This window comes from Pseudophryne corroboree, chromosome 1, assembly GCF_028390025.1.
Source record: "Pseudophryne corroboree isolate aPseCor3 chromosome 1, aPseCor3.hap2, whole genome shotgun sequence".
Taxonomy (NCBI): Eukaryota; Metazoa; Chordata; class Amphibia; order Anura; family Myobatrachidae; genus Pseudophryne; species Pseudophryne corroboree.
In genome coordinates, this window is record NC_086444.1 from 314,890,387 (window position 1) to 314,903,341 (window position 12,955).

At 38.6% G+C, this 12,955-nt stretch overlaps 1 protein-coding gene and 1 long non-coding RNA gene across 8 annotated transcripts in view; one reads left to right on the plus strand and one right to left on the minus strand.

The window, feature by feature from the left end:
* Positions 1-12,955, plus strand: part of LOC135067977 (collagen alpha-1(I) chain-like) — an 89,483-nt gene that overhangs the window by 34,675 nt on the left and 41,853 nt on the right. For all 4 annotated transcript variants that reach the window (XM_063964559.1, XM_063964560.1, XM_063964561.1 and 1 more), the window contains 2 exons: positions 10,932-11,105; positions 11,238-11,365. Coding sequence is in view for 2 of the 4 variants with exons in the window: in XM_063964560.1 (XP_063820630.1) it covers positions 10,932-11,105; positions 11,238-11,365 (302 nt within the window). In the remaining 2 variants the exon portion in view is untranslated. The remainder of the gene's footprint in view (positions 1-10,931; positions 11,106-11,237; positions 11,366-12,955) is intronic.
* Positions 141-7,843, minus strand: LOC135067951 (uncharacterized). Of its 4 annotated transcripts, none has more exons than XR_010254176.1 (4): positions 7,581-7,843; positions 1,449-5,295; positions 887-1,372; positions 141-810 (listed from the first exon to the last, which is right to left on the minus strand). It is a non-coding gene; the product is annotated as an uncharacterized LOC135067951 (long non-coding RNA). The 4 variants fall into 4 exon arrangements; XR_010254170.1 differs by having other exon boundaries at positions 887-2,859; positions 2,936-5,295; positions 7,581-7,842; XR_010254164.1 differs by having other exon boundaries at positions 887-5,295; positions 7,581-7,842.

Genomic DNA, 12,955 nt, shown 5'->3' on the forward strand with positions numbered 1-12,955 from the left:
TATCTCTCCGAGATGCGGGCGGGCTGAGGCATATATATGTATCATTATAGCTTATGCCTAATTGTGGTGGACTAAGTAAGTGTGGATTTATTTTAAATTAACTAAAAGTTATGTTTTAATATTTTCATATAAACAAATCAATACAAGAGTGCACCCACACAAGAGTCTTCTGTAAAAAAAAATTCTATAAGACAATATAAGGGTTCTGCAATACCATACATAGGCATAGAAACATTATTTTCTTCTTAACTTTATCTTTCTGCTTCTTTCATTTTTCTTTCTTTCTTCTTTCATTTTCTTTCTTTTGCTTCATGCTTTTTTTCTGCTTCTTTCCTTTCTTTCTTTCTTTCTTTCTTTCTTTCTTTCTTTCTTTCTTTCTTTCTTTCTATTTTTCTTTTTTTGTCTCTCTTTTTCTTGCTTCTTTCTTGTTCTGTCTGTCTGTCTGTCATCATTGTCTTCTGTCGTTGTCTTCGTCTGTCGCTTTCTTCTATCTTCTTCTGTCGTCTTTAATACTTTTATCTATAAGACAACATAAGGGTTCTGCAATACCATACATAGCCATAGAAGCATTATTTTCTATCTTCTTACCTTTAGCTTTCTGCTTCTTTCTTTTTTTCTTTCTTTCATTTTTCTTTTTTTCTTCTTTCATTATTCTGTCTTTTTCTTCATGCTTTTTTTCTGCTTCTTTTCTTTCTGTCTTTTTTGTCTCTCTTTTTCTTGCTTCTTCTTTCTTGTTCTGTCTGTCATAGTTGTCTTCTTCTGTCGTCTTCTTCTGTCACTTAATTCTATCTTCTTCTGTCATCTTTAATACTTTTATAAATAAAACAACATAAGGGTTCTGCAATACCATACATAGGCATAGAAACATTATTTTCTCTCTTCTTACCTTTATCTTTCTGCTTATTTCTTCTTTCATTTTCTTTCTTTCATTTTTCTTTCTTTTTCTTCATGCTTTTTTTCTGCTTTTTTTGTCTCTCTTTTCTTGCTTCTTCTTTCTTGTTCTGTCTGTCATCGTTGTCTTCTGTCGTTGTCTTCTTCTGTTGCTTTCTTCTATTTTCTTCTTTCGTCTTTAATAATTTTATCAAAAAGACAACATTAGGGTTCTGCAATACCATACATAGGCATAGAAACATTATTTTCTTTCTTCTTACCTTTATCTTTCTGCTTCTTTCTTTTTTCTTTCTTTCTTCTTTAATTTTTCTTTCATTTTTCTTTCTTTTTCTTAATGCTTTTTTTCTGCTTTTTTCTTTTCTTTCTTTCTTTTTTGTCTCTCTTTTTCTTGCTTCTTCTTTCTTGTTCTGTCTGTCATCGTTGTCTTCTGTCGTTGTCTTCTTCTGTCACTTTCCTCTATCTTCTTCTGTCGTCTTTAATACTTTTATTTATAAGACAACATAAGGTTTCTGCAATACCATACATAGGCATAGAAACATTATTTTCTTTCTTCTTACCTTTATCTTTCTGCTTCTTTCATTTTTCTTTCTTTAATTTTTCTTTTCTTCATGCTTTTTTCTGCTTCTTTCTTTTTTTGTCTCTCTTTATCTTGCTTATTCTTTCTTGTTCTGTCTGTCATCGGTTGTTCTCTTCTGTCGTTGTCTTCTGACGCTTTCTTCTATCTTCTGTCGTCTTTAATACTTTCTTTTATTTTTTTTTCTTTCTTTCTTCTTCTGTCGTCTTTAATACTTTTATCTATAAGAAAATATAAGGGTTCTGCAATACCATACATAGGCATAGAAACATTATTTTCTTTCTTCTTAACTTTATCTTTCTGCTTCTTTGTTCTTTCTTTTTTCTTTCATTTTCTTTCAATTTCTTTCATTTTTCTTTCTTTTGCTTCATACTTTTTTTCTGCTTCTTTCTTTTCTTTCTTTCTTTCTTTTTTTCTTTTTTTGTCTCTCTTTTTCTTGCTTCTTCTTTCTTGTTCTGTCTGTCATCATTGTCTTCTGTCATTGTCTTCTTCTGTCGCTTTCTTCTATCTTCTGTCGTCTTTAATACTTTTATCTATAAGACAACATAAGGGTTCTGCAATACCATACATAGCCATAGAAACATTATTTTCTTTCTTCTTACCTTTAGCTTTCTGCTTCTTTCTTTTTTTCTTTCTTTCATTTTTCTTTCCTCTTTCATTTTTCTTTCTTTTTCTTTATGCTTTTTTCTGCTTCTTTTCTTTCTGTCTTTTTTTGTCTCTCTTTTTCTTGCTTCTTCTTTCTTGTTCTGTCTGTCATCGTTGTCTTCTTCTGTCGTTGTCTTCTTCTGTCACTTAATTCTATCTTCTTCTGTCATCTTTAATACTTTTATAAATAAAACAACATAAAGGTTCTGCAATACCATACATAGGCATAGAAACATTATTTTCTCTCTTCTTACCTTTATCTTTCTGCTTATTTCTTCTTTCATTTTCTTTCTTTCATTTTTCTTTCTTTTTCTTCATGCTTTTTTTCTGCTTTTTTTTGTCTCTCTTTTCTTGCTTCTTCTTTCTTGTTCTGTCTGTCATCGTTGTCTTCTGTCGTTGTCTTCTTCTGTTGCCTTCTTCTATTTTCTTCTTTCGTCTTTAATACTTTTATCAAAAAGACAATATAAGGGTTCTGCAATACCATACATAGGCATAGAAACATTCTTTTCTTTCTTCTTACCTTTATCTTTCTGCTTCTTTCTTTTTTCTTTCTTCTTTCATTTTTCTTTCATTTTTCTTTCTTTTTCTTCATGCTTTTTTTCTGCTTTTTTCTTTTCTTTCTTTCTTTCTTTCTTTCTTTTTTGTCTCTCTTTATCTTGCTTCTTCTTTCTTGTTCTGTCTGTCATCGTTGTCTTCTGTCGTTGTCTTCTTCTGTCACTTTCCTCTATCTTCTTCTGTCGTCTTTAATACTTTTATTTATAAGACAACGTAAGGTTTCTGCAATACCATACATAGGCATAGAAACATTATTTTCTTTCTTCTTACCTTTATCTTTCCGCTTCTTTCATTTTTCTTTCTTTCTTCTTTCATTTTTCTTTCTTTTTCTTCATGCTTTTTTCTGCTTCTTTCTTTTTTTGTCTCTCTTTATCTTGCTTATTATTTCTTGTTCTGTCTGTCATCGGTTGTTTTCTTCTGTCATTGTCTTCTGACGCTTTCTTCTATCTTCTGTCGTCTTGAATACTTTCTTTTATTTTTTTTTCTTTCTTTCTTTCATTTTTCTTTCTTTTTTTGTCTCTCTTTTTCTTGCTTCTTCTTTCTTGTTCTGTCATCGTTGTCTTCTTCTGTCGTTGTCTTCTTCTGTCGCTTTCCTCTATCTTCTGTCGTCTTTAATACTTTTATCTATAAGAAAATATAAGGGTTCTGCAATACCATACATAGGCATAGAAACATTATTTTCTTTCTTCTTAACTTTATCTTTCTACTTCTTTCTTTTTTCTTTCTTTCTTTCTTTCATTTTTCTTTCTTTTGCTTCATACTTTTTTTCTGCTTCTTTCTTTTCTTTCTTTCTTTCAATTTTTCTTTTTTTGTCTCTCTTTTTCTTGCTTCTTCTTTCTTGTTCTGTCTGTCATCATTGTCTTCTGTCATTGTCTTCTTCTGTCGCTTTCTTCTATCTTCTTCTGTCGTCTTTAATACTTTTATCTATAAGACAACATAAGGGTTCTGCAATACCATACATAGCCATAGAAACATTATTTTCTTTCTTCTTACCTTTAGCTTTCTGCTTCTTTCTTTTTTTCTTTCTTTCATTTTTCTTTCTTCTTTCATTTTTCTTTCTTTTTCTTTATGCTTTTTTTCTGCTTCTTTTATTTCTGTCTTTTTTGTCTCTCTTTTTCTTGCTTCTTTCTTGTTCTGTCTGTCATCGTTGTCTTATTCTGTCACTTAATTCTATCTTCTTCTGTCATCTTTAATACTGTTATAAATAAAACAACATAAGGGTTCTGCAATACCATACATAGGCATAGAAACATTATTTTCTCTCTTCTTACCTTTATCTTTCTGCATCTTTCTTTTTTCTTCTTTCATTTTCTTTCTTTCATTTTTCTTTCTTTTTCTTCATGCTTTTTTCTGTTTCTTTCTTTTTTGTCTCTCTTTTTCTTGCTTCTTCTTTCTTGTTCTGTCTGTCATCGTTGTCTTCTGTCGTTGTCTTCTGTTGCTTTCTTCTATCTTCTTCTTTCGTCTTTAATACTTTTATCAATAAGGCAACATAAGGGTTCTGCAATACCATACATAGGCATAGAAACATTATTTTCTCTATTCTTACCTTTATCTTTCTGCTTCTTTCTTTTTTCTTTCTTTCTTCTTTCATTTTTCTTCTTTAATTTTTCTTTCTTTTTCTTCATGATTTTTTCTGCTTTTTTCTTTTCTTTCTTTCTTTCTTTCTTTCTTTTTTTGTGTCTCTTTTTCTTGCTTCTTCTTTCTTGTTCTGTCTGTCATCGTTGTCTTCTGTCGTTGTCTTCTTCTGTCGCTTTCCTCTATCTTCTTCTATCGTCTTTAATACTTTTATCTATAAGACAACATAAGGGTTCTGCAATATCATATATAGGCATAGAAACATTATTTTCTTTCTTCTTACCTTTATCTTTCTGCTTCTTTCATTTTTCTTTCTTTTTCTTCATGCTTTTTTCTGCTTTTTTTTTTTGTCTCTATCTTGCTTCTTCTTTCTTGTTCTGTCTGTCATTGGTTGTTTTCTTCTGTTGTCTTCTGACGGTTTCTTCTATCTTCTGTCATCTTTAATACTGTCTTTCTTTCTTTTTTCTTTCTTTTTTTTCTTTCTTTCTTTCTTTCATTTTTCGTCTCTCTTTTTCTTGCTTCTTCTTTCTTGTTCTGTCATCATTGTCTTCTTCTGTCGTTGTCTTCTTCTGTTGCTTTCCTCTATCTTCTTCTGTCGTCTTTAATACTTTTATCTATAAGACAATATAAGGGTTCTGCAATACCATACATAGGCATAGAAACATTATTTTCTTTCTTCTTACCTTTATCTTTCTGCTTCTTTCATTTTTCTTTCTTCTTTCATTTTTCTTTCTTTTTCTTCATGCTTTTTTCTGCTTCTTTTTTTTTGTCTCTATCTTGCTTCTTCTTTCTTGTTCTGTCTGTCATCGGTTGTTTTCTTCTGTTGTCTTCTGACGGTTTCTTCTATCTTCTGTCGTCTTTAATACTGTCTTTCTTTCTTTTTTCTATCTTTTTTTCTTTCTTTCTTTCTTTCTTTCTTTTTTCTTTCTTTCTTTCATTTTTCGTCTCTCTTTTTCTTGCTTCTTCTTTCTTGTTCTGTCATCATTGTCTTCTTCTGTCGTTATCTTCTTCTGTCGCTTTCCTCTATCTTCTTCTGTCGTCTTTAATACTTTTATCTATAAGACAATATAAGGGTTCTGCAATACCATACATAGGCATAGAACATTCAACAAGATTTCAGACAGAAACACAAATTGATATAAAAACCATTATATACTTACAACTCTGAAATTATATAATTACTTAGAGAAAAGAGAAAGAGAAGGATCTGCTTACTAGATCTTACATTCTACGTAATAATTGGTGGATGTGGAGAAAAAGGGGATAAGATTTGGATCCTGGAGAGTTAAGATGAGGGATGATGGCCTTAATTGAATAAGTTAGCTTTAAAAGTTGAGAAACTAGGGGAAAGTCTGAGAGTATAATGACATACCATAACAGCGGGAGAAAAATCATAAAGACTGGAGTGGAATCAAGAGGAATAAGAATAACTGGTTGTTAAAGTAGTGGAGAGATGGAGTGTGTGTGGAGAAGGTGGAGATGTAGGATGGAGAAGCGTACTCAAGTGCATTGTAGGTGAATGAGAAATTTGATTCAACTGGGTGGGGGGTGGCAACAATGGATGAAGCAAAAGTTGAGTTGGACCAAAGTGACAAGATTAGAGTATTTAAGCCATAAAATTCTTCTTCCAAATCCAGTGAAAGGCCCAGAACAGGCTCTCTGGATCACAATTTTGGTTGGCGCTATCTGCCACAAGGTCCGACCAACCCCAACTTCCTACTTTGTCTTCTGGTATCCTATATTATTACCACTTTGGGAAGTTTGTACCTACATACATACATAAATATGTATATACTATAGATAGATATACCCACACAATGTCCCGCACTCTCATCTCATGCTAGATCACTTTGACGGGTGCTCCCAATAGGCCGTGGTCCGGTCCACTTGGATACCGCAAATTCCTCTCGGTGGAGGGTGCACTCTCGCTTTAAATAATTTCACTTAGCAACCATCTTTGAAATCCCATCTTCCTCACATAGAGCACACATTGTGTGCAGCCACAAACAGACTGAAGCTGTTTGAGCAAAGCTTATGTTTATGATATTGAAGCATTGGTGGCAACATCTGGTCTTAAACATGGAGATGATCAGTGTAATCTATTTTGAATGTTCATTACTCTGCTCTATGTGAGGAAGATGTGATTTCAAAGATGGTCGCTAAGTGAGCCACAGATGTATTATACACCCAAGTGACTGTTGAACTTCTTAAATTTGATGTACAGCCTGTCTTGAAAAAGGTTTTATATATAGATAGATAGATAGATAGATAGATAGATAGATAGATAGATATGGTCCTTTCCCCAAAAAGGGTGGGGTTTTTTTTTTAGTGGAAACCCTGCCAGTATTTGAAGTTGGATAATGAAGGGTTTGTGTAATTGTCAGTAATAACTATCTTCCTTTGACTTTCCTTAATCACACTCCAAGCCTGCTGCCTCCGCATTGCACTAAGTCTTTGTCCAGTCACTAACCTTATGTGAGTAGCTTTTCCGGTGATATCGCCTGCTTGTGAGCTGTGTGTTTCTAGGGCTCTGGAGGAGTTTGAGAAAGGGCAGCAGCAGCTGCAACAAAGTCCTGATGTAGGCAGTTGTTACCATTATGACATCACAGCATGACTTCACAGACTCCACCAGACTGGTCAGGACTAGCTAACCACACAGACACACAAACCGACCAATGCATTTTCTATATGCATTTTTGTGATATGGGCCCTGGCCACGCAATGGGTGGATTTTTTTTTACTTGAAACTAGAATTTTAAATTGGATTATGAAGGGTTTGTGTACCAAGTTTGGTTCAGAACCATAAAGCCATGTAGGAGTCTATGATGAAGAACATACATACATACATACATACATACATACATACATACATACCAGGGACGTGCGGTGAGGTAAATGGCTCAGGATACACATTGGCTAGTTCCACAGCCAGATTTAATAACACACAATAAATGGGCCAAGGGGTTCATGTGGGCATTATACACAGGTGCAGCAGTATATATTGCTGGAGATTTACTGAGTTTTGTTCAGAAATGTGCGGAAAAAGGTAGGCAGTGCCTCACTTGCCATAGACTTTTTACTCCAGACTGTAAAATTATTAGAATAATATAAAGAAGATCTTTATAATATATTATTTGTATTTTTCATATACTTTGTTTAATGAAAACTCTGGCGTCTACGTTAGTATGACAGGAAAGGCTCTGCATAACCTACCTCACCACATGTCACTGATTCATGTTAGTTGAATCCCAGTATTTTAAGTAGGATGATGAAGGGTTTGTATATCTGTTGATAATTTATATTTTCCTCTGACTCATTAATCACAATCCAAGTCACTAACCTTATGTAAGTAGCTTTTTCGGTGATATCGCCTACTGCTGGTGAGCTATGAGTGTCTCTGGAGGAGTATGAGAAAGGACAGCAGCAAAGTCCTGATATAGGCAGTGGCCACCATTATGACCTCACAGCATGACCTCACAGACAGACAACAGAAATAGACCAATACTTTTTCTATATGCATTTTCAAGATTGGGGCCCTGGGTTTTTTCATTTGAAACCCCACCTGTATTTCAAGTTGGACAATGAAGGGTATGTGTACCAAGTTTGGTCCAGATCCATCAAGGCATGTAGGAGACTCTGGAGAACATGCATACCTTGAGTGTAATCACAGTATTTGCTCCCTACAATACAATTTCACTCATGATCTGACCAACTTTATGGTTTTCTGTGATGAAACACTAGTAATTTATTGCTCAGATCTAAACAATTAACTGTCCTAGACCTTGTAAAAAAGTTGATGGTTTTTAAATGGACTAAAATGCCCATAGCATGCGCACAGCGTCTATTCTCCGCTGCTCTGCTAAGCAGGACAGCGATGACAGGAGCCTCCCAACTGCCCCATCCCCCCACCGCGGGACACTGCACCCCACGTGTGGGACAGCAGGACTGTCCCAAAAAATCGTGACTGTGCCATGGAAATCGGGACAGTTGGGAGGTATGTAAAAGCATGGATTACCAGCATGCTACTTGCAAAAGCAGCCAGTATTATGTACCCATCGTGTAACAAAATAAAAATCTATATTTGCAGCCCTTACATTGTAAAATTTACTGACTCAGAATCACTCCCAATAAATCTGTGTTGTATCTCTTGAAGAACCACCACTGAATTACTTTACAGGGGAACCACTAAACAGTGGTGGTGTCCCAAAAAAATGGAAAACCCTTTATATAATATATTAATAGCCCATAATGTGTCTGCTTGTGAGTTGGGAACAAGCAAAAAAAGCAAATATCTTTGCACCTTGGTAAAATCATGTTGCACTGCAGGTGGAGCAGAGGTAAAATGTGCAAAGAGATGCAGAGGGGCATGCCCAAACTCTGCAGGAGAAGCAGAAATAAAATGTGCAGAGAGATGCAGAGGGGCATGTCCGAACTCTGCAGGGGAAGCAAAAATAAAATGTGCAGAGTGGAGTGTCCAAACTCTGCAGGTTAAGCAGAACTAAAATGTGCAGAGAGATGCAGAGGCGCATGTACAAACTCTGCAGGGGAAGCAAAAATAAAATGTGCAGAGGGCCATGTCCAAACTCTGCAGGTGAAGCAGAAGTAAAATGTGCAAAGAGATACAGAGGGGCATGTCCAAACTCTGCAGGGGAAGTAGAAGTAAAATGTGCAGAGATATGCAGAGGGGCGTGTCCCAACTCTGCAAGGGAAGCAGAAGTCAAATGTGTAGAGAGATGCAGAGGGGCGTGTCCAAACTGCAGGTGAAGCACAAGTAAAATGTGCAGAGAGATGCAGATGGGCATATCCCAACTCTGCAGGGGAAGCAGAAGTAAAATGTGCAGAGAGATGCAGAGGGGCGTGTCCAAACTCTAATCTAAATTGTGAAGTATAAAAATAAAGCTGTCCAGTATGTGTGGGCTACATAGCAAGCTGACAGTATTTACCCTGCATGAAAAAAATTGCATCCCTTGCATTAAAAAAATGGTTTGTTCCAGGTGTAAAAATTAAGGGGGTAATTCCAAGTTGATCGCAGCAGACTTTTTTTTAGCAGTTGGGCAAAACCATGTGCACTGCAGGGGAGGCAGATATAACATGTGCAGCAGTGCCGTAACTAGGCATTTTAGCGCTGTGTGCAAGAAACGTCATTGGCGCCCCCCCCCCATGCAAGATAGGGGCAGTGCGCGTTGTAGGCGCGCGGAAAATATATAGGGGCGTGGCTTCATGGGGAAGGGGCGTCGCCACAAAATAATAGCAATTCATACTACGGTGCACAGTTGTCTCCATTATTCAAATTACGCTGCACAGTAGCGCCACTACACCAGGTAGAGCCCCTTTTATACATTACAGCAGACAGCGTCCCCCTTTTTACACATTGCGGCAGCCAGTCCCCCTTTTTACACATTGCGGCAGCCAGGCCCCCTTTTTACACATTGCGGCAGCCAGGACCCCTTTTTACACATTGCGGCAGCCAGTCCCCCTTTTTACACATTGCGGCAGCCAGGCCCCCTTTTTACACATTGCGGCAGCCAGTTCCCCTTTTTACACATTGCGGCAGCCAGTCCCCCTTTTTACACATTGCGGCAGCCAGGCCCCCTTTTTACACATTGCGGCAGCCAGTCCCCCTTTTCACACATTGCGGCAGCCAGGCCCCCTTTTTACACATTGCGGCAGCCAGGCCCCCTTTTTACACATTGCGGCAGCCAAGCCCCCTTTTTACTCATTGCGGCAGCCAGGACCCCTTTTTACACATTGCAGCAGCCAGGCCCCCTTTTTACACATTATGGCAGACGGTGTCCCCCAGAGAGAGAGAGAGGGAAAGAGAGAGAAAGAGAGAGAAAGAGAGAGAGGGATAAACTTACCTTCTCCCCGCTGACAGGCTCCTCGTGCTGGCATCTCCCTCTGTGCAGGCATTGGACAAGGAGGAGGAGGGAGGGGGACTGGAGCCGCAGCAGCGCTATGTCATTGGTAGTAAGCGCCGCTGCAGCATCCCCCTCTCCTTCCATATAGGCTGCCTGGCGCTGCTGTGGATGCTGGGATGGAGGAACCGCATCCCAGCATCCACAGCAGCGCCGGGCAGCCTATACGGAAGGAGAGGGGGATGCTGCAGCGGCGCTTACTACCAATGAAATAGCGCTGCTGCGGCTCCAGTCCCTCTCCCTCCTCCTCCTTCTCAGCTGCCTCCGGCGCTTCTCTCTCCTCCAGCGCGGCTGCGGCGCACGGCGCAGACTTCAGAGGCGGCATGTAATGAGTCAATTTGACTCATTACAGGCCGCTGGCCGTGCGCACTCAGGGCAACTGCGCTGTGTGCCAAGCCCACTTGGCACACACGTAGTTACGGCCCTGATGTGCAGAGAGAGTTAGATTTGGGTGGGTTATTTTATTTCTGTGCAGGGTAAATACTGGCTGCTTTATTTTTACACTGCAAATTAGATTGCAGATTGAACACACCCCACCCAAATCTAATTCTCTCTGCACATGTTATATCTGCCTCCCTTGCAGTGCACATGGTTTTGCCCAACTGCTAAAAAAAAATCCTGCTGCGATCAACTTGGAATTACCCCCTAAGTGTTTATTTTTCCTTTGCCCTCAACTCAGAATCAGCCTATGATCTCTTAGTACATACTGATCACCCATTATCACCACCGTTGGACACTTGCAATCTGTTCTTATATGTGTTTCTGTTGTTTCTCAGGCAAAGGCAAAATATTTGGAAGTGGCAAGAAGAATGAAGGCATATGAGGATAACAAATATGAAGCCTGGAAAGAGAGTACAGATCAGATCCTGCACTCACTGCTGAAAAGAAGTTTACTCATTAACACGCATGTACCAGCTGTTAACCATGCAAACTTGAATTTAGCTGATGTGGTAAATGCAGTTTTTTTTTTTATTATTGATTTTTCTAAAACATATGAAAGGGTGTGGTATTGAAGGTCGACAATGTCTAGGTCGACAGGTCAAAAGGTCGACATGAGTTTTTTGGTGTCGTTTTCTTTGTAGAGTGACCGGGAACCCCAATTAGTGCACCATGTCCCCTCAGATGGCTCGCTTCGCTCGCCAAGCTTCGGGCAAGGAGCCTCGCTTCGCTCGGCACAGATTACCATTCCAGTCCTTGTCCACGTGGATCGGTAAGTATGAAAAGGTTCAAAAAAAGAAAAAAAATGTGAAAAACTCATGTCGACCTTTTGACCTGTCGACCTAAAACATGTCGACCTAAAGACCCTGTTGACCTAGACACCAATCGTGGTCGACCTAGACATTGTCGACCTAGTTACTGTCGACTTAGAGACCGGATCCCATATGAACAAACATACAATTATTCCCATGCCAAATAATGTTGTTACTCATAGCAACCAATTAGTATCTAGCTATAATTTCTCTATTGCTACATTTCTGTGGCTGCTATGAGTAACATAACTTTTGTTATAAGGTGTGTACACACTAGGCGATGTGCTCCGTGAGCGACTGCGGCCGGGCTGTACATGCATCTTTGGACGATGAGTCCAAATTGAGCTGCTTGTACGGTCGACACCGAGGGTCGTTAACAACAAACAACACGCAAGGCCGTGCTTCGGCCGTTGTCAGCTGCATACACACTGGGCGATATAGTAAACTATATCGCTCAGGAGGGAAAAAATTAGGTAAGTGTGTATTCATCTTTAGACACGTTAGTAAATCTACCCCCAAGATACAAACGAAAACAGGTTATTTAAACCAAGTGTATAGTGCACAGGTTCTCAAACTCGGTCCTCAGGACCCCACACAGTGCATGTTTTGCAGGTCTCCTCACAGAATCACAAGTGAAATAATTAGCTCCACCTGTGGACCTTTTAAAATGTGTCAGTGAGTAATTAATACACATGTGCACTTGCAGGGTTACCTGCAAAACATGCACTGTGTGGGGTCCTGAGGACCGGGTTTGAGAACCACTGGTATAGTGCATATGCAGCTATCCAAAGCTTATCAATGCATATACAACACACCATGATCATACTTATAAAAAACAAGGGCCCTCATTCCGAGTTGTTCGCTCGTTATTTTTCTTCGCACCGGTGCGATTTTCCGCTAACTGCACATGTGCAATGTTCGCACTGCGGCTGCGTCAAGTAAATTTGCTAAGAAGTTTGGTATTTTACTCACGGCATTACAAGGTTTTTCCTTCGTTCTGGTGATCGGAGTGTGATTGACAGGAAGTGGGTGTTTCTGGGCGGAAACTGACCGTTTTATGGGTGTGTGTGAAAAAACGCTGCCAATTCTGGGAAAAACTCGGGAGTGGCTGGAGAAACGGGGGAGTGTCTGGGCGAACGCTGGGTGTGTTTGTGACGTCAAACCAGGAACGAAACTGACTGAACTGATCGCAGTGGCAGAGTAAGTGTCGAGCTACTCAGAAACTGCTAAGAAATTTCTATTCGCAATTTTGAGAATCTTTCGTTCGCAATTCTGCTAAGCTAAGATTCACTCCCAGTAGGCAGCGGCTTAGCTTGTGCAATGCTGCTGAAAGCAGCTTGCCAGCGAACAACTTGGAATGAGGGCCAATGTCTATATGTGCCAGACTTAACATTTAACCTACTCATAACAGTATGTGGGATAATGCCCCTTAGAAATTATGTGGGTAATTCAGACCTGATTTGGGTGGGGCGTGTTCAAACTGAAATCTAAATTGCAGTTTAGAAATAAAGCAGCCAGTATTTACTCTGAACAGAAACAAAATAAACCAC